The sequence below is a fragment of the Notolabrus celidotus genome, chromosome 10 (genome assembly GCF_009762535.1).
Source record: "Notolabrus celidotus isolate fNotCel1 chromosome 10, fNotCel1.pri, whole genome shotgun sequence".
NCBI classification, from domain to species: domain Eukaryota; kingdom Metazoa; phylum Chordata; class Actinopteri; order Labriformes; family Labridae; genus Notolabrus; species Notolabrus celidotus.
Window position 1 is genome coordinate 8,280,631 of NC_048281.1, and position 22,039 is coordinate 8,302,669.

At 38.8% G+C, this 22,039-nt stretch overlaps 1 protein-coding gene across 2 annotated transcripts; it reads left to right on the forward strand.

Moving 5' to 3' along the window:
* Positions 1-597: 597 nt before the first annotated feature.
* On the forward strand, positions 598-19,609 carry LOC117820146 (solute carrier family 35 member F5-like). 2 transcript variants are annotated; one of them, XM_034693817.1, is made up of 16 exons: positions 598-766; positions 2,297-2,387; positions 2,486-2,627; positions 3,497-3,646; positions 4,130-4,192; positions 4,670-4,751; positions 5,438-5,631; positions 7,930-8,011; positions 8,211-8,298; positions 9,263-9,327; positions 9,454-9,558; positions 9,643-9,802; positions 9,990-10,080; positions 10,611-10,765; positions 13,088-13,188; positions 15,735-19,609. In XM_034693817.1, the coding sequence occupies exons 3-15, from the start codon at positions 2,493-2,495 to the stop codon at positions 13,167-13,169; spliced, it is 1,452 nt and encodes a 483-aa protein (XP_034549708.1). In that variant the 5' UTR covers positions 598-766; positions 2,297-2,387; positions 2,486-2,492; the 3' UTR covers positions 13,170-13,188; positions 15,735-19,609. The 2 variants fall into 2 exon arrangements, with proteins under 2 accessions (XP_034549708.1, XP_034549709.1); XM_034693818.1 differs by having other exon boundaries at positions 5,441-5,631.
* The last annotated feature ends 2,430 nt before the right edge of the window (positions 19,610-22,039 follow it).

Sequence of the window (22,039 nt, forward strand, 5' to 3'; positions counted from 1 at the left end):
CTTTTTGCATACCAGTTTTGAAGCCACATTAAATCACAGGAGGGGTCGAGAGTCTTTGGCATCTTTATTTTATTTTGGGGGTCATGGGCTGAAAAGTTTGGGGAACTCTGGTTTACAGCATCTCTTTAAATGAATCTTATGAAATGGTGAAAGCCAACTGAATTGCACACAGTTCTACTTTTATATTGTGAACTGAAATGTTTATTAGATGAGTGTAGACCTTTGTGATCCTGGAATTTTCCAATTTATGCCTTACTTTAGTCAATCACAACGCCTTTTATAATTAAATACACAGTTTTTTTATTCATACCACTAGTATTACGACGTTAAATTGTTAATAATATTCAGATAAGTTCAGTTCAGATTGCTTTATTTGCATGGACAGTTTGCAGAGTAAAAAAAGATTAAACTAAAAAATGCAATAATTATAATAATACATTGTTTCATTTTTTATAATTCAATATAATTGATCCATACATAATAATAACATTATAATATTAAGCTTTATTCTGAATCTGTTTAAATCGACAGAATAGTTCAATAAGACCCTCAACTCATAATCCGCTCCCCGGGACTTCATTTCCCAGAAGCCTCTGCCGCACATAAGTGATGTCACCTGATAATGAAGACAGGAGAGTGTGCTAATGTTTACAACCGTTGAGCTGTCAATTTTATCATAAAAACTGGGAGTTTATCGATTTTTCAGCAGGAAACGACAAGATGAATCAACAACGGTGCAAGATAAATGAAGTCTACTAACATTCAGGTAATAATTGTTCTTTAATGAGGCGTTTTGTCAGGTAACCAAACAAGCTTGTTAGCGCTTGGCTTGTCAGCGTTACAGACCTGATATTGATAAACTTAGTGTATCGATTTTATTCTCTGACTGTATCTGCTGTGATTAGCTGGACTTAACCAACTCATTTTGACGAACTATCGTTAACCTTACATTGGAGGAGCAGATGTAGCATTTTTCTCTAGTCTGTCACAATTTAACTGCTGCTAAAAGTGCTAGCTAACAATCTACTTGGCTAGCTTTTAGTTGTTACAGGAGAGGATCCTGTGAACACCAAAGTTTGATTTATCTGCTCATGTATGAAATAAATGGATCCTGTTTGTAGCTAAGAGCAAAGCAGTTCTGGAGTTGTTTGTTTTGCATCACCCACAGCTGACATTTAACTAGCTGGTAATTATCAAAGCTAACAGTTTTAGTTTCTCACACAGAGTTATATATAGCACACTGTTAAGTTAAATACTGGAACTCTAAGGAGTGGGTTAAAAGTGTAAGTGAAAGACAACTCTATGATGTGAAAATATAACAGGATGAGGAGAAACAGTGTTAAAATGTTGACTCAAGGAGTTTGGTAGAACTTCTCACATGTGTTGTGCAGTGTTTATGGAGGGAACAGACGATTTGATACCCAACACGTTACCACTCACAGTGATTATCATTTGCTAGACACTCATATAATGAAACATCACAATGTCTGATACACTGGAGAACACAAAATACATCTGAAAGGTGAAGTGCAGGATTATTGTCATGTGCAATCAGAGGCTTTTAAAGAAATCATGAAGTCCTGGTGCATGGTGGGTCATTTTGTCTCACCCCTACATAGTATTATGGGTATTTGTGCAAGCAGTGCAATTATAACTTTATATATATATATATATACTAAATGGAGAGCCTTAATTGCTTAAGCAAAATGCCATTAATGTCTGAAATTAACACTTCTTTTCAAAATCATGTGCACACCGTAGTTAGGCAGCCGCAGTGTCTTCCTGCTTCCTGCTGCAGCTGTGATGGAAAATAATAACACCACTGCTCTTTGAATGTCACATTTCACTTTAATACTCAAAAAATACTCTCAGGCTAAACCGGCAAGTCAAAAGTAATATGCTTTGTGTGAAAGCATCACCAAAGTACTTTGAGTTTTAACTTCCACCTATAAGCTGAGCATACAGGTGCTGCTGATGAGACTGATGTCAACATTACAAAAGCCGGCAGAGCACTATGTAGAAGTCTGCAGATCGCTGCAGACCTGTGGATGAAACAAGTCGAAGAAGTTAAATCATTAGCAAGAATTGCTTTACATTGTTAGAATGGATTTAAACAGTTCTGAAATGTAAAATAATGGAATTGTAAACACAAGATTAATCTGTTAATTGGGAATTAAAATGAATGAAAAAAGTCATAATTTGTTCGCATTAATACCAGTGTTTTTTTGTGTCCATATTCTTAGTTGCTTGTTATAAAGAATAACATTTCTGCCTTGTCTTGTCTTTTCTGTGGCAGGTTGTCATTGACTGGGAGTCCTATGGTTTCTCTTGAAGCTCTGCTTTTCACAGTTAATCGGAGCCGGCATCCAGAGCGAACTTTTAGGAGGGTAAATTTTGTTGTTGTTGTTATCTGAGCCTGAAAATGACCTTAGCATCTTGTCACTTTATCTTGTAACTCATTGGTTTTCTCCACATCCATCATCAGTGCACAGATGGAGTGGGTGTTCATCATGAACCGGATGAGCTCTCAGGGTAGCTCTTCTGCTCAGAGGAGGCGGATGGCTCTTGGGGTGGTGATACTCCTGCTGGTGGATGTCATCTGGGTAGCGTCCTCTGAGCTAACGTCGGTAAGGACAAAGGAACAGTCAGCTCGTTTTCTACAGCTGTTGCAGTGAGATATATTGCAGATGACACTCACAGACTAAAATTAGATGTTCTTATCAACCAGTGTGCATCTTACTCTTTGTACAAAGGATCTATCACCATAAGAATCTTTTCTGTATGTTGTCATACATTTAGAAAAACAGTCTTCGCCTGAAAGTGGCACAAACAAGCAAATTCTTTCAGCGGGTGCATTTTCTCGCAGGGGATTACGTTGAAGCCATTCCAGCAATGTTGCAGCTGACGGCTGAGGCGATTTACTGGAGCAAATCCGTAGTGGTTCTAACTTTCTAGTCTTTTAAACCCCAAAACATGAGACATAGAGCACTACCCTTTTACTATCACTAAAGCCACTTTAAGTGTGATTCTAAAAGTCAGAATCGAGATTTATACATGAATAAACTTGCAAGTATTAATAGTTAAGTGCAAGATCATTTTGACAGCTGCTCCTCTTTGGAGTGTTAAATTTCTTATGTGTTAACTTAAGTATTAAACATTGCAGGTCCTCAAATGTCTCAGTGTGTCTACCCAATAGTTACTAAAGCCATGAGTGAGATGAAATGGACTGAAGAGCTCAGTGATTCCTTCTGAAGTTAAATTGTCAAGTGTCATTATTAGGAGTAAATATCATTTGTTGATTTCCGACTCGACAAACTTGAAATGCAAAAAACAAACACGTGTCTGTTCATGACAGAGGAAAGTGAATTCGAACAGAGAGTTCAGACCTCTGAAACCAAACCTGGAGCATGAAAATAAAGACTTCACAGCTCACAACATGTTAGTTCACTGATATAAGCTGTTGCATTAATAGCCTTTTCTTGTTGCTTTCCTTCAGTACATTTTCAAGCGACAGGAGTACAACAAACCCTTCTTCAGCACCTTCACAAAGACCTCCATGTTTGTACTTTATCTGCTGGGTTTCCTGCTGTGGCGTCCCTGGAGGCAGCAGTGCACGGGCACTCTGAAACGAAGGCACTCTGCATTTGTAAGTATCTATTGCACACTCTCACCACATGGGGGCAGCATGTTAAAATGATTCTGTCCTCCAGACATTTGTGACATTTTACAGGCTGAAGATACAGACTCATAAACAGTGATATGGTTTGTTGACTGTTTTCTGAAAACTTCAGTGAGAGGAAGTTATGGAAAGCCTCAGAAGTAATTGATTATCTCTCTTTTTTAATGTGCCTAGACATTTGATGGCCCAGATACATCATTACATCTAAACATCAACCAGCAAAGTTCTTTTGTTGCAAAGCAGCCTGTAAGATGCAATCACAGTGAAACACAATCCTGTCTTTTTCTTCAGCTGATCCATTAAAGTTGAAGGAAATGAAGTTACAATTAGATTTTGCTTTTTTGTTTTTGCAAAGAAGACAAGTCTTTCCAAACAACACAAACGGAAAGCTTTACTCAGATTTCTTGTTTTTGGTGTGAAGGGTGATGGTCTGAATGTTTCTTCTTTCAGTTTGCTGATGCTGAGGCCTACTTTGCACCCTGCACTACAGACAGCACTCTGCACAACCGCTTGGTGAGTGTTGAAAAACTCCTCAAAGGAAAGTTACGTATGGTGTTTCAAGTGAAGCTCACTCATGTTCCAGTATTTTGTGAAGTTTTGACCATATTCATGTTTATATGGTCATGGTTGTATGGTAATATGATATATTCGGTCAGCTGTTATGCCTTAAACTACATATTGAAATAATGTGAGTGCATAAAAACTAGTTTAAAGTGAGCACAGGAGTGTAAGTTCAAATGTTAAGCTAAAAGTTGTGAAAAACAATAATTTAAAAGACTTGAATAAAAGTAATGTGAATAAGCTGAATTTAACAAATGAATGTTTTAAATAATTTGCCAGGAGTATTTGATATATATTTGAAAAACCATGTCCATAGCAGAGACTCTTCAAACAAGGTTCAAGCAAGGTTTTGAAGCCAAACGATGGCGGTCACAATATTGGAAATGCTGACTCATCATAACAGTCCGACTTTCTTTTACTCGTGCACAGAGTGAACCGCTCTACGTTCCTGTGAAGTTCCAGGATGTACCGACTGAACATTCAAACTGTTTGATTGAAGGCTGCGAGTCTTGTGAGTATTAAGTTGATGTCTGTGTTTTAAGAAAATCACATATTTAATATCAATCTGTCTATTAACTGGTCCAACACTGTGCTCAACTTTGAATCACAGAGGAGCCCAGGAGAACGCCTAAGGGCTCAAGTTTGGACTGTTATAAATTAGATAGTGAACAACAGGGGGGGAGCGTCAAGCTTGTGAAAGAGATCAAAACATTGTTAAAAGGCCAAAGAAATACAATATTTAACAAGAGGAAACTCTGTTTGACCTTTTTCTGACCGACAGACTCTGTTCTTTCTCTGCTCTCTTCTTTCACAAACCATCCTGATAAGAACAAATGATCAGAAGAACTCTGCTCTGCTCTGTCCTGGTTTTAGGCTACTTCACAGAGGAATGGAAAACTTGATTATTTCTTGCAGTTCTATACAAGATGCTGTTCAGGAAAAATGTAACTGAGCTCAGTGTGCAGACCTGGCAGAGAGGCAGATCAGATTTAGTGGAATTAATGTTCTTAAAAAGTTTATTTAATGGTTTCTCTGGTTTCTGTAATGTCTGTGTTTCAGGCCTTCTATTACATGTGGCGCCTGTATTTAAAATATTTAAAATAAAAATGTTAGTATTAAAATGTTCCTGCTATAAATCCTAATGGAGTCTGAAAGTGACATTCAGCGTTCTGTGTTTGGGCCATTTTCACCACCCAGCAGCTTCCAAAAAGCAGCGTGTACGCTTCAGTAACATCATGGAGGTGCGTCAGCTTCCCTCCACACAGGCCCTGGAGGCCAAACTGTCCCGCATGTCGTACCCAGCTGCCAAGGACCATGAGGCCATGCTGCGCACAGTGGGCAAGCTCACCATCACTGATGTGGCTAAAATCAGCTTCTTCTTCTGCTTTGTGGTGAGTAGGAGTCAGCTTTTGTTTTTGCATCACTGAGTCAGATTGAAGTTGTGATGATTGTTCAACTTAACTGAAACTTTTTATATCTCATCAAAACGTTGAAGAGGAGATAAACAAGTCAGAAATGTAATCAACTTTTAAATTCAGGGTTTATCTATTATTTATTTATTGTAAAAATCATTTGTAATCTGTCTGGGTTGCACACAGTGTTCCTCCTCCTGTAGTTTTAACCTTGCCCTACCTTTACTGCACATTACTGCCATCTCCACATCTAGTTTCATTTGTAGCCATTTATTTTAAAGTAACCAATAACACTCAGAATATAATATAATTATATAATAATATTTAAAAGTTTATTTATATACCAAGTGTCAGTGTTTGTTTTGTTGAATTTATGATAACTTTATGTGTTTTATTGCATCAAAAAGAGAATGTGTGTGGACATGGTTGAATTATGTGTGTGAGCAGGCAGTGATGCTTTATGAGCATCAAGACATAACTCATGTTGCCTTTCTCGTGATGAACTGTTTTTAATTAGTGACTCATCCTCTCTGATTTTAATAAATAACCTCGGAACATATTAAAGCAAAGTAAAGCACATAGTTCTAAACATGATCACTTGACAATTTAAAGAGTTCAGAAGATTAAAAAATTATTGAAGCATGGTCATTTCATTGTCACAATGCATATTTGATTTCAGAGTATCTTAGCTCTAGTCCTCTGAAGACTTTTAAGATTATTGACCCTGTGTCTATTTGATGAATTAATATTTAATGAAAGCCTACAACTCTGAAATGACACTTTGCCATGGTGTCAGAGAGGTGATACATCATACATTTAGAGGTGATGTATCATTGGAGTGTAAATGTTTCTGTTTTTGACCATCCTCCAGAAGTTGCAGCTTCTTTTACTTGAAGCGCTCAAGCTTTGGAAGCACCAGCTTGCCCCTGTTCTTAATAATATCAGGATCATTAGTATTTTGTGGGATTATTTATGCAGAGATGAGAGGGGTCAACCGGGCCTGGGATTGGAACCAGGGACATGGCAGTTCATAGAAGGGACATTTAACCTTTTTGCTGACTAACCTCTGTCTATCCAAGTAGATCAAATAATGTGAATAACCTGTGCTGTGGGAGCTAATCTCCCCTGTGTCCTCTGAGATCAGTGCAGTTGAAAAAGCTGTTGCTGCTCCAGCACCAGCGCTGTTTTTTATGTTGGTGGTATCTTAGAAAAACTACAGGCTTTTCCAGCTTCTTGTCTCTGCTTTAATTTATGGCAAACTGACAAACTATGCCACTAACAGTATAAAGTGCAACCTTCAATATGAGTGCCAAGAATGTTAGTGAGGAGGATGTACTGTATTTTATAAGAGTACTGTAGCGACTACAAAGAGCCAAAAGCTGCTGAGAGGCTGAGGTCGGGCCTAGTAAAGTGTCTGACACGCTAAAAGCAAAAATCACCAATGTACAAAAAAGTAAGCTTAACCTTTTACTAATGAAAAAGGATAATTAAATCATGATAAAGTGCACACACAGATGATTAAAGTGATCAAAGGAAAATAGTGGTCATCAAAAAGTATGGAGACCCAGCTCAGCCCCTCTCTCTACCTCCAAACAAAAGAAAACAGGTGGCCTAAATGAACAGAATATACCCGCCTCTAACACATGACCCATAAATAACCTAATTAGCTGAGCCCACAATAAACCATATCATAAACAAACAACAAAAATAACACCACAAAAAATATACAGACAATAACCCACTTGAAACCTCAAAATAAGATACTATAAACACTCAAATCTTTCATGTCTCCTACAGGCACAGGCAGACTTGTTTCAGTATTTATCCCAAATGTTCGAAAAAGCTGCATCACAAAACAGTCTCTGCAGCTCCTTGTGTGCACTGCGTCTTGGTTCATGAAGGCATTGAGTGCGTGTTTAGCTCAATGTGCCGGAGGACTCTTCATGTTAACACTGTCTGAGGAATTACTGATTAAATTTCTACATTGACCCTTAACTCTGATTGGGCCTCTATGGCAAACATTCACTCTCACACTTACGCCACAGGGCACTTTTGTATTCTTACAAGTTTTCTATCCTCTAAGTTAAAAATGAGAGTCACTTTATTCTTCGTTGGCATTATGTCATAACAAACTAAAAGCCTCAGAGATGAACACTGTGTTGAATATGTTAAGCTAGACGGTATTTGTATCAGGGCTGTTTTACTGTAATCTGTTTATCATTTTGTCTGCTCCTCACAAAAAACATCACATTAATGCCTGTGTGTTCTTTCTTGCAGTGGTTCCTGGCTAACCTATCCTATCAGGAAGCTCTGTCTGACACGCAGGTCGCTATTGTCAACATTCTCTCATCAACGTCAGGTGACTCTCTCTCTCTATCACTCTGAGGCTTCATATTAACACTCTAAAGTCTGAACTGCACTGGTTTAAATAAAAATGTGTCTTTGATAGCTGTGTTTATTAGCCTGCAGATAATTAACTCCCAGCTCTCTGGTTGGTTTGTTTGATGCCACAGGTGTCTGATTCACCTCTTCTCTGTCTCCTCTTCCTCATTCCTCAGGTCTGTTCACGCTCGTCTTAGCAGCAATATTTCCCAGCAACAGCAGTGACCGCTTCACCTTGTCCAAACTGTTAGCTGTGGCTCTGAGGTGAGGGGCTGGCTGAATGTGTTGAGTTTATTAGAGCATGTTGGGAAGGTTTCAGAGCTCAGTGTACACTACCAGTCAAAAGTTTGGATACACCTTCTCATTCAATGGTTTTTATTTATATTAATTATTTTCAACATGGTAGATTAATACTGAAGACATCAAAACTATGAAATAATCTGGTTTTGCCATAATCTGGATTACAACAGTAGTCAAATAGGGCTATCCATTGTGTACCAACCCTACCTCTGAACAACACAACTGATGGTCTCAAACACATTAAGAAGGCAAGTCATTCTACAAATGAACTCTTGACAAGGCTCATGTTAATTAGAAACCATTCCAGGAGACCACTTCATGAAGCAGACTAAGAGAATACCAAGAGTGTGCAAAGCTGTCATGAAGGAAAAAGGGGGCTACTTTACAGAATCTAAAATATAAAACATATTCTGCTTTGTTTTGTTCACTGAATAATTCCATATATGTTCTTTCATAGTTTTGATGTCTTTGGTATTAATCTACAGTGTTTCAAATAATTAAAATAAATACAAACCATTGCAGGAGAAGGAAGTGTATGTTTGGAAGGTTGGATTTATTTTACTTTGATCTGTATCTCCTAGATTGTGTCTCAACACCTTTCGTCTTTACAGCTATTACCTGAAAAGTAATCTCCTTCCATTACTCTGACTCTAATGTGTGTCCACCAAATCCAACCCTTTGGTCTTTGCTGCATACCGAAGCACATTATACTAATCACAGTCTGACCCAGATATTAGTTTTCTGTTAAAGTGGTTTGTAGCAAAACAATGTAATCAACTACTTTACTCACATTAGAGCAAAGTAGTAGACTAGAATGCAGGAACACTGAATGGATCTGAACGCATTTGTCTGAATCATTTAGATCTCACTCTAAAGTGCAGATCTTGATAAAGTTCTGTTCCCTAATCCTTGTGAATTTCTTGTGTAGCATGGGAGGTGTAGCCCTCGTGAGTTTCTCCAGCATGGATAACCCTGATGGAAAAGGAGTCTCAGGTAACCATTGAGACAGCAAGTCGCTGTGTTTTTGGATTGAGCTCGACTCTCATGAATATAAGTGATGAATCAGTTTAATATGAAATGTTCTTTCCGGATGTAATGAACGTTAATATTTCCATTAAGGTTCTTTGTGGTCGCTTGCGGGGGCAATGCTGTACGCCGTCTACATCGTAATGATCAAGAGACGAGTGGATCGGGAGGATAAGCTTGACATTCCCATGTTCTTTGGTGAGCTCAGTGTTTTTGTCACCTCAGACAGCTCTAAATATGTCCTCTGCAAGCCACTGAGTCTAACTTCTATGCGTCTCTCAGGGTTTGTGGGTCTGTTCAACCTTCTGCTGCTGTGGCCCGGCTTCCTTCTGCTCCACTACACGGGCTTCGAGGCCTTTGAGCTTCCCAGCCAGCTGGTGTGGACGTACATCCTCATCAACGGCCTCATAGGGACTGTTCTCTCAGAGTTCCTGTGGCTCTGGTGAGTGTCTCACTCCTCCATGAATCATCCCAATCTGCATTTAGTTGAATTACTCTTTATACCCTTGTTTGTTTAGTTTTCTAAACTGAAACTCGCTGTGTGATTATTTTATTTGTCTTAAGCTTGTGGGATTAGTTTTGGTTTCAATGCAGCTACTGATGATGATGATGATGCTGTCTCTCCAAAGGGGCTGCTTCCTCACATCATCTCTGATCGGAACTCTGGCGTTGAGCCTCACCATCCCGCTCTCTATTATTGCAGATATTTGCATGGAAAAGGCAAGTTTACAACACCGGGTGATTCAGCTTTAAATAAGATTCAAGATAATGTTTTATGGCCTCAGCAAGACAGCACTTTGAGGGGAGTTTGTTAGGAGAGATTGCAAGAGTAAAAGTCTGGTCAATGTCTGGAAATGTCAAATAGAATACAAGTATTACAGGCTTAGAATTGACTGCTTCAGCCAGCAGCTACAAAACACTTTTTAAACTCATCAGAATTTACTGATAAAAAAATAAATAAAACTTCCTCACACAGGAATTACTTGATTACCGCCTCCTTGACTTGTTAATTTTTAGCAATTACACAAATATTCAACTAATATGTTTGTGCATCCTTAGTTTTTTTCAAAGGAGTCTGGTCACTTTTGAGACAGTGATAAAACAGCTGTTCCTGGTTTCTATAAAATGACCTTACCTGGGGGCAAATAACCATCAAAGCATGTCAGTGGCAAGCACAGGCACTCCAGTAGTTGTTCTGATTGGGAGCATTTCATGGCACTCAAATCTAATTTTCTTATGTGTGTGGTTAGGTACGTTTCTCGTGGCTGTTTTTTGCTGGGGCGGTCCCTGTCTTCCTCTCCTTCTTCATCGCCACACTTTTATGCCACTACAACAACTGGGACCCAGTGCTGGTCGGACTGAGGAGAGTATACGTCTTCATTTGCAGAAAACATCGAATTCACAGGTACACACAGTTTGACTCTACTGAGGGTTACAGGTGACACCATACTCTGTGGCAGACAGATTTTGTGGATTATTGCTTGCCTTGAAGCAGCGACTAGTTTTATACATTACAAAAAAACTCTTAGAGAGTGTCACCGGTTCAAGCTTCAGTATGAAAACATAAATAAAAGAGAAAACATCTTCACACTTAAAGCAAGGTTGCAGAAGCAGAGCCTTTGTGAAACACTTTCCAGAAAGCAAAGATTTTTTGAGCTCCATCAGGCCAAAGTTTAACATAATGTAGCTGCGTGCTTCACACACAGAAACAGAAAGACCTCCACAACAGAGCTAAACTCAATCAGTAGATTTCCTTTAATTTTCGAATCAGAACGAGCACTTTTTCAACCAGAGGATTAAAAGACACAACTGTACCACTTGTTAGATTTTTTACATTTTTATGGTTGCATTTTAACATTTTCATTGTTTACCTGGACCTCTTTAGCAAGGAACAGCTCATACATCTCATTCTTGAAGTCACAGTCAGTGGACATCTGTGGTGGTTGAGCTTTCACATAGTTGTCCTCAAAAACATCTGAAAAAAGGAAAAAAACATTAATGACTCATCTAATTAGGCGTCTGACGTCCCCAGAAGAGCTGTGGAGCAGTGGAGCAATGACAAGGGCTCCATCCGAGGGAAAGAGGTCGTCACAAATTTGTAGGGAAAAATAAAACTGTTGAATTTCCTTCATTAAAAAAGTGACATTTTGCATTTCTGGAGACACCAACACACCAGAGGTGGAGGTTTTTGACTGATGCCTGCAACCTCATCTCACGATCTATCACAAGCAAGTGCTTTTTTAAAAATTCATAGTGGTTAATTACAAAAAATGTGCTCTATCAAATGATATGAGGAAATAAAAATGTGTATTACCGCTGTCCAAGAACAGCCACTTTGGATGTGTAGCTATCTAATCTGACTCATCACATGACTGCATTCCTCACACAGCAGTCAGTTCTGGGGGTGTCTGTTCTTCAGCCGGGGCTGTTTGTCACATTGAATCATTTTCCAGACAGACTGCCTCAATAACGTCAAATGTGGTTACTATGGTATTTGTGACGCAGCTGTAAAAAGAGTGTCAACAGACACGCATGCTTAATGGGGAAATTCTGCTTCTGTGAACTCTTCTTGTTAAGAGCAAATGGAAGTTAGTTCTGCACACACACACACACACACGCACGCATGCACACGCACACACAAAAAACAGGAGAAGCATTTTATCACAAAGTAAGACACAACATTTTGTGGGCGCAGGATGTACACCACAAAAGGCTTTTTTTGTGCGTCCTGATGCCTTGAATATGCATGTTTGAAATCGTGCATGTAGCTCAAAGAAACCTCTATGGGGAGGGTTATTTTATTTTACCCTTTTTTTTAAAGGCCCAAAATATATAAATGGGATGCGCGGCCAGTGCGTATGGCCGATTTGGTGAAATTTTGTGCATTTTAAACCCCCCAAAAATCCATTTCTTGTTTATGGCGAGACATGTGCGTTTAATGCATCTCCTGCATGTCTGCCACGCCCACAATTTATAGATTTTGCGAAATGTTTCTGATACCTCTGAATCATCAATGTGTTTACTACAAAATGTGTGTGGTTTAGACTTGATCGGAGAAAAGACCGAGGGCAACATCTCTTGTGCCATCTTCTTGGTGAAAAACTGAAGAAAAAAAAAAGATTTTTCATGGACCTTTGTTCTATCATGATGATCTATCATGGTTATAATTAGGACACACACACACACACACACACACACACACACACACACACACACACACACACACACACACACACACACACACACTCACACTCACACACTCACACTCACACTCACACTCACACAAATTTGAACCAGGCTGAGTAAATTTCCGCTGAAAATAATGTCCCCGAGCGCACAAAAGAAAAGCATTTGCGATAAAATGTGAAAATTTAGCAAATGGTTTTCAGTCCAGTTGTTTAAAAGTTGAAGCTTTTAAACTTTTGAATAGAGTGAATTGTTTTTTATTGTATTGTGGCGAGTGACCTATCAAAATGAATCGACCTTAAAACTCTTTTCTCCTCTGACATTCCCACAAGGACAACAGAGTCCATTTGTAGCCTGCAGCCTCGCTAAGTTAAGTCTGTAATCAGATGTCCATGCTCTACTGACAATCCCTGCTGTGGCAGTTATCTCTCCATTCTTCTGTGAATGCTCGTTCCCATTTGGTGACGGATGATTACAGTAATGATGCTCGTCGAAATGATGACAGTGATGATGATTGACACTCTGTTTCCGGCACACACAGGCAGCCTGACGACAGCGAGCAGTGTGAGAGCCTTATTCCTCTACAGACCGTCTCTCCCAGTGAAGGAAGCTTCTGCTCCTGATCCAGCAGTCCAACACAAAGTAAATGATCACTCTCACTTTTATAACTACAACCTGTGTGTTCTTTACAAGTGTGTCTGTTTGAGCTCAGTTCAGTCTTTTTGTTGAGAAACCAGGTGAAGAATCAGTATTGAAGCAGGGCTATCAGCCGCTGCAGACAGGGTCCATTTTATCAAGTAATCCACCCGAAGTCCGACCTAACGATAATGCTGGTGTAAGTTTACGCTCTATTTAGAAAATGTCCACTGCTTTCCTTTGTCCTCAGAAAGACCATTTGTTTTTGCACATATATGTTCTTCCACCTGCAGTGCACTGATCAGCTAACTGGGTCTGTGATGTTTGAGTAAACTGGACTTTTGCCTAGTGCACTGATTTATTATAAATATTTATATTTTGCATCTCAGTTTGAGGTCATTTTAAAGCAACATTCGGCTGACTCAGTGAGGGTTTGGGAGCAGACCTGAACAGCTGATCAGTGCGCTGCAGGCAGCAGGACATAGTCAGAGAGTAGTGCTAAAATATACAAGCTTTCTGATGGCAGCGACGGTCTGCAGAAAAAACAATGTAAATGGAATGTACACTTCCACAGCTTCTCTGTTTAGTTTCTCTGTAAAGTGGCTGAGATGACTTGGATGTCCTCTGGGTAGTACGCTTGTTGACAAGTACCTCATACAACCTGCTTTAATGAACTGTCCCTTTAAGTCTAACACTTATGTTAAAAAGAGAATAAATAGAAAATAATATCAACACTAAATAAAATATTGAAGATGGCAGTTTTAGTTCCAAGAGTTAAAATAAGTACACTACTAGTCAAAAGTTTGGACACACCTTCTCATTCAATGGTTTTTATTTGTTTTAATTATTTTTGACATTGTATATTAATACTGAAGACATCAAAACTATGAAATAATCTGGTTTTGCCATAATCTGGATTACAACAGTGGTCAAATAGGGCTGTCCATTGTGTACTAACCCTACCTCTGAACAACACAACTGATGGTCTCAAACACATTAAGAAGGCAAGTCATTCTACAAATGAACACTTGACAAGGCTCATGTTAATTAGAAACCATTCCAGGAGACCACTTCATGAAGTAGACTGAGAGAATACCAAGAGTGTGCAAAGCTGTCATGAAGGAAAAGGGGGCTACTTTACAGAATCTAAAATATAAAACATATTCTGCTTTGTTTAACACTTTTTTGTCAATTAAATAATTCCATATATGTTATTTTATAGTATTGATGTCTTCACTATTAATTTACAGTGTTTCAAATAATTAAAATAAATACAAACCTTTCAATGAGGAGGTTTTTCTAAACTTTTGACTGGTAGTGTATGTACAAATTGAAAGTGCTAATGACAAACATAAACTTGTCTGCAGCTCTGCTTTTACATCTTCCTGCTCCATACCGCTTCCAGTTCTCCTACATAAAGTCTGCTGAACCAGCAAGAGTTATTTAAGACCAAAGCAGAGCTTTACATTAAGAAGTTTTTGGTATTGAGGTCCTGTCTGCTGCAATGAAGGCATGACACTTAATGAATACATCATATTTTGATATTTTTGCATCCTAAATTATGGATTATTTGTTAGTTGATGAGTCTCAGGATTTCCCTCTCTTGTTCACTTGTTTCTCTCTAACTGTTTGTCTTACGTCCTCACTGTTTGGACGAGGTGGTGAGTAAGACAGCAGACTAGCAGGAGGTAGAGATCATCATGTAAATATTTTAGATAAGAGACCGTCCACCCACTCCACACAGTCTGTATCACACTGAAGTCACCCAGCTCGTCACTATTCATGGGTCGAGACTCTGCCTCACAAAGCAGCACATTAACTACCAGCAGGGCAGAGAGAGGTTTGAACTCAGCTTGAGGTTTCTAATAGAAGCAGAATGAAAACATTTAAAAACAGACTCAAGCCTGGCTGCTGGGTTTGCAGTATCCGGAGGAGTAAATGTAAGAGCAGGAGCATGATTGTCCAAGTCTCCCTGAATGTAAACTTTCCTATAGATCACATGCATAATTATTTAAAATCTACAAGTGTTTAATGCAGCAAAGTCAAAGTTCTGGTGTGGAACTACTAAATCTACAATGTTTTGGTAGTTTAAAGGTTGTCAAGGTCAAAATATCGCCTTTCAAGTACTGGAATAACAAGTGTTTTGTCTCTGTGCTACCAGAAAGAGGCAAACAGTGCCTCATGTGATGTCACTAGAGTCAGCAACATTTAAGATTAACAGTTAAAGTGTGAAAAATCAAATAGCGATATTTAAGTAAGAAAAAGTTAGCTAACAAAACCTCCACAGTCTGCTGCTCCTTAAGGAAACCGTTCAGCTGAGAGTAGAACAAACTATCTGTTTTTAAAATTGCAGTATCTCTGGCCAAGTTGCACTCTGGGTAATGTAGGCAATATTTAGCCAGTGAAGAAGAAAGCATGGATTAAAAAAGATATCTCTGGTTCTGAGGCATCAGTTGTTATTCCAGTGTTCCTCTAAACATGTGAAGTTCTTCAGAAAGAACTTGAGTTTGCTCATTCAGTTTTCTCACTCTGTTTTCTATTTGTCTCCAAAGGTGGTGAATGCAGAGCTCGCTAAGCTGACAATCTGGAAGCTTTCAGAGACATTGAACTACCCCAGTGCCTCCTACTAAATCTATTTATTTTCTACAGTGTTGATATGGCACTCCCATTTCTACAAACTCATTTTTATTTCCACATGTCAGTCGACACAGACTGAGTTTTGTTTTAACATTATTGATGTTTTCTATGTAAAGAAGTCCTTTATGGTGCTCGAGGTGCTGGACGATACCAGTGACAACTGTAATGTCGCGACCAAATGAAACGGTACATATTGAACTTGATTCTAACACTAACAGAAGCAGAGTAACTGTGTTTATCTGCAGAAATCTGAAGGCTTTGAGCTTAGATATATTTTTAGGACGTCTATGTTTGTCTAGAGGCCTTTTGAAGCCTTGCTGCTTGTTTGTATGTGTGAAGCAGAAACAATGCATTGTCCCAGTTGCCAATCTGTCCATTTATGTGAAAGTTTTAATTTCTCTTTTCTGCCTTTGATGAAGTAATGAAGTGATGCTGCTTTCACATGGACTCAGGAGGATGGTTGATGGTAAGATAAAGATGTAAAGATAGGTTGCTTATTTGTTTTAATTTATATTAAACTGAACATTGAAGGTAACGTTAGACAAAGTGAGCGGGGATAGCTATGTTCATATTTCTGTCTTCAGTCAGCTCTCCTTCTCAGGCTGCTTTCACATCTGTGCTCGCTAACTATCAATATTTCCCTGCTCTTAAGACCAGCCTGAAACCACACAAATGTTTTTACCACAGTGTTAACAGGCAGAGGGGACATGTGTCCGTCTCCTTTCTGCAGATTCATTGGTTATGACATGGGTAACCAGGCTGTCCATGTTGTGACTTTTCCTATTGAGATTTAATTTCCGTTGTTATGAGGTCTTGACCAATCAGGATCAAGTATTTAACTCTGCCGGGTAAATATTTGATTTAATATATTTTATAATTTGTAAACAGTAGCTAATAGCTTTCTGTCCTTGTAATAACTTCCATCCAGACGGTGTTGTTTGTCTTCCATTAGCCTTTTTCCATGTGGATGCAGCAGAAGCCTGTTGTTGCATAAACACACATCATTAATGAATTTTCGGCTGATTTCAACACCTCGGTCTGTGGAAGTTAAAAACAGTCTGGAGTGCTATTTTAGTCGTTTACAGCCTCACACACATTTTCAGCGGCTTGATTATGTGTGAATCTTGAATTAGCCTTGGCAAACACTTTAAATGATCAGATAATCTTAATGACTGTGTTGTTTTCATGGGCAGTACTGAGGTAGAGTTAGAAACGCAGCACAGGGATGAGTTCAGGTTACCCAGACTGAGCAGCTCGGGTAATAAGAGACCTGTTAAAAGTGACCAGTGTGTGCTCAGAGGAGTTCTCTACTGTCTTGGTGGTCACTTTAGGATTTTGAAGTCTAGAGTGACCACATATAGATAAAAAGGTGGATATCATTATGCTTCTATCGAGGGTTGGCAGGTCAATATGGTGTCAAACTAAGGTAGCCTCGCTCTAAAGGGCACACTGCTTTATCGTCTTTTTAACCCTTGATATAACCATTATTCGTAAAATGAACATCGTGCTGTATTAGGGGAAACTTAAAAACTTGCACATAAGGCAGTTAACGCACCATAAAATGCTAACTGAGGTGAAATAACAAGTGGAGAGCAGGATCATTCTCTTTCCATGTAATCAGATTACATTTTACTCTACAAGTGTTAGAGTTGCCCCCTGCTGGTCACAAAGAAGAAGCCAGGTTCAAAGCACTCCGGGTTTGTGCTGCATTTGCATGAATTGAACAGTTGATGGCATTACCGTCGACAGTAGGAAATATTTGAACTTTTTGCCGTCCCTGCAAACAAATTTACGACTTAATGTCATCCACTCTCTCAAACAAAGAGACCATCAAAATGTTAAACTCCTGCACACTGTCAAACTTGTAAAAAGTATGTATATTAGCAATAATTCGGACTTAGACATTGACCGAAATGTCGCTAATAAATATAGATTTTTGCAGGTTGGACAGTGTGCCGGAGTTTCACATTTTTGATTGCCCCACTCCTCTCCTTCACACCCGTCTTGTAAATATTTGTGCAAAGCTTTTTTTTTGAAGGAGAAAACACAAGTGACCTGAAAAACGAGCTCATCGTTTTGGCTTGTAACATACTACCTCTTTTCCAAGTTTCTCTTCCACTGTCCACGCTGGAGATAAACTATTGACCTCATTTATTTCCAGCTTTTTCAAAGATTTGATCCCGTTTTACAATCACAACGTCACTCGAAGCTCCTGTGGGAGGTTTTCCTCTGTTTCCTCTGAACAGTGATTCCTCTGTTGGTCTTTTAAAAGTAAAAGAAACTATCAATGAAAACACTGACATCTGTTGTTAATTCTAATGCCATTTACGACTGTGAGGAGTTGGGTGTCACATGATCTTGGTGAAGATAGAGGCCCACCTGGAGTGATACACTTGTCCGTTAAAAGAAGAGGTATCACTTTGTCCACAGGGGGCGCCAAAGTCAACACAGACAGAAAGTTCTTCACAGGGGCTTTTGCATGTTTTGTATATCAGTTCTGCCAAGCTGTCGAAGTGTTAGCTGATTTGTTTGGAGAGCAAAAAGTTCAAATATCTTTTAAAGCTGGTCCTCAACGACATTTATTCTCTACTAGCCTCATCAGATTTAGTCCACAACCAGTTTGCCATCCACCGTCTTCCTGAGTTCATGTGAAAGCAGAATCAGCTTCACTTTTGGGAGCAGAGGTACCATTCTTTCCCCTTATTTACAGTCAATGGTCTTAATCATCTTCTGTCACAGGGAACCTTTCTAAGTAGGAAATGAAGAGTAATGAAATGACACTACAGCATCACTTTCTTTACATCACCACCTCCTCCTGTCGGTGAGTGTACTTCTGAAAATGCTGGATCATGATCACAAACTGTGACAGACGTGTTCTTTGTGTTAATATACTGATATCAAGCCTTCAGCTATAAGCTACATGATGCCAATAACGGTCGTCTGCTTGTTTTTCCATAATGGGTGTAAATACTGTAAACAGAGACACATCACAGAGAGTTGTTTTATTTGTGCGATCAGATGACCACTACACTTTACGTCTCTGAGATTGTGTATCATTTTATATTTTGTGAATGAACTGCCAGATGAAGAGTTTGCATACCAGCTGTTTTTACTTGTATCTGAGATTATATCACAATGATTGGTTCGTTGTAAATGATTTTTTCTCTCTTTAGGACACAATGATTTATCTACTGTTTGATTTTATGTGTTTAAAGAAGCATTTCTCTGAGCAGCCTCAGTATCTGTCATCTAATGGAGGGTGTAAACACTACAGCTGAAGGTGAACTGTCCCTGTTAAATGTCAGCTGTGTGGACGTCTTTATGGAGTGTTTTTATTGCACTTAGGTGTTAAGAAGAGGAGGAAATAAAAGCGCCCTGGGAGGTTAAATGAACGAGCTGAGCGTTTAGAATGACTGAAGTAATCTAGTTCATGTTCAACGTTGCACTTTCAGAAGTTTTGCCAATTAGTCCCTCCATCTGTCTCGACTGAAACATTTTGAATGATTAGTTATAAAGTTTCCCGTGTTGCCTGCTTCGACTTTTAAAGCTGTTGTTTCTTTTCTCTCGATGGTGCTTGTTGAATCTGTAAATGATTTTTTTCTTTCTCAGGTTTTTTTGTCTTTTTTCATATCTCGGTTATTCTTTCGTTTCTACGTGTCATAAATGATGTTAATGTAAAAGAAGGCTGGAAAGAGTCCCTTCCATTTTATCAACCTCAGCTCTTGAGTCATCCTTTGAATCTGAAGTCTGTTTTCATACTGCACTATTAAAACATATCTTTTTAAATCTATGACTTGAACTGTGTTCCTCCACATGTATTGTTTTGAATATCATGTTTTAAGATTAATTGTAAATGTTTGTAAATTGTGTTAGAGCGGCAGCATCTTTTTTGGGCATACAAGGTAAAGTCATGATTAACTTCAGTCTCAAAGGTTGAATGTGAATGAGATCTAGAAATCTTGAAACTTGATAATGTGATCCTGGGAGGCAATCATGTTATCGAGCTTCACTTTGTCTAGATATTATCCACCTGATCCAGGTACAAACTTTTTAAGATCCCCCAATCTGGACTACCAGTACTCCAAATGAGACTTAATACTACACACATGGTCCACAGGGGGTGCCAAAATCTCCTGGAACTGAGAGATCCTGACAGCTGCTGGAAAGGAAATATTTAAGGTTTGATGTTAACCGCTTAGTAATTAATGAGGGTAAGTATTTTATTTTTGTATAATCTTAATGTCTACTTTAACTGCTTTGTCACTGTGATGCATCAATTTAACAGCAACATATTAAAACAAATGTATTGAGTATCAACATTGTAAAAAAAAAGGTTTCTTTGACAAATTAAAAGGTTGTTTTGCATTTTTCATGAAATACAGCTTGAATACATCACTGCCTCAATCAGAGTAATCCTAATTTCTGGATCAAAGTTATCCCAATCCTTCTGAAAAGTTTGGACCAACACAAGCTGTAGGTTTTATCCAGATAAAGACCAAAGACTGACAGATCACCTGACCTCATCCTGTTTTGTCCTTTTCCCTTGAATAACCCAGTTTCAAGATTTGATCCTGTCAGATCACTTCTCATCAGCTGGGCCAAACATGAATTACCGAGGCATGTGGACAACAATGACGCTACAACCAATCAGAGGAATGAAACCTGAGGTAATGTAATTGAAAAATTAAAAAACTTTTAATGTCAATTTTAAAAGCGGCATAAAGAAAAATAATCAAATGCGTGTCAGTCCTTGGCTTTCATCAGTATCTTGTTTTGGAACTTTATCGTGAGTGCTGGTATTTTTAAATTACATCGTCCACTTTGGGTCAGCTACGAGTATTTTAGTAGTAGTTTGAGTGGGCACGCCAATTCTCTTTCTAAAGAAGCCTGAGGTAAACATAGACTGTATAAAACATTGATGTAGCCACAGTGATGTCACGCTTTGGTTAGTGGACAGATTTTCTGAAGCCTGATGATGGCGGTCTCAACCTAACTTTCAGTCAACACTGAAACAAAAGGCAGATTAAAAATGCAATTAGTGGACACAGGCCTTAAACTTATAGAGGTCCAGACTCTCAAATAACCTGTCTGACTCCATACGATGCACAAGCTTTTAACAACCCTTGCTTTGCTTCATGAAATAGCTTCAGTTGGGATTATTTGTATTCACTGACAGACTTTCAAATCATTTTCTGATTACAGTTGTTTATCATTCTGAAAAAGGAATAAATATGAAAAGCTTGCAAGTCCTTTGCATGGTATCCAATTACATAATGTGCTGAAGGAAGCAGAGCACTATTAACACATTCAACCTCTTCAGGGCGTTCATTATGTTTAGCTGAGCCACACAAAAGCTCCAGCCTTTAGAGAAGTTTGTTTGAAAGTAATCTGTTCATAATATATGAAAATATGTCCTGGCTTTGATTTCTTTCAAAGTGCATGATTGCAAAAAAATCAGGTAGCTTGTGTCAGCCAAATATAAAGCAATTAAGGAGGAATAGTTCTTGTGTATACCAATGAATAATGTGATCTAAATTAAGACAAATGGCCTCAATGTTGAGTGAATCCTGCTTTTACAGAGAGAAGAAGACATTTCAGGGTGGTAGAGGGTCAGATATATTAGTCCAGAGTCCTTTCAATCTCCTCAGTGTGCAGCAGAGACTCAACATCCTGTCATGTAACATCTACACTTAACGACATCCTCATCTTATTTTGGAACAGAAACATTTAAGACATGTCTCCTTCATGTTTGTGTAACGTGTGATCATTTCCCCGTTCTTAAAACAGCTGTGAAGTTTTCCGGCTCGCCCTCATGTCGCTGCTTGTCGTGCTTTTATCTCAAAGTCACAAAGTCAGTTTCATGCAGTCACTCACACATCATCGCTTCATTACTGGGATATAAGACGTGTGGAGTCCAGCTGTTTGTAATTACAGACGTGAACACAACAGAAGATAATCCAGATGAGATCTTTGAGACTTTAATGAAGAGGCTCATAACAAGTAATCAACCTTGATTTCTTCCTCCAGCGTTCACAGTGAATGATTGTCTGACTGTGAGGCCATGCAGAGCGCAAATGTTTAATTTTAGGCTTCTGGTAATAATCAATCACAGTGAGAGGGCTCTCAAACCTTCTTCATTATCACAGTCAACCTGTAGATTTCATTTCAGGAGTTAAAGCAGAAGCAGCTCTTTTCCTGATGAAGAAGAAGAGGAAGGTTG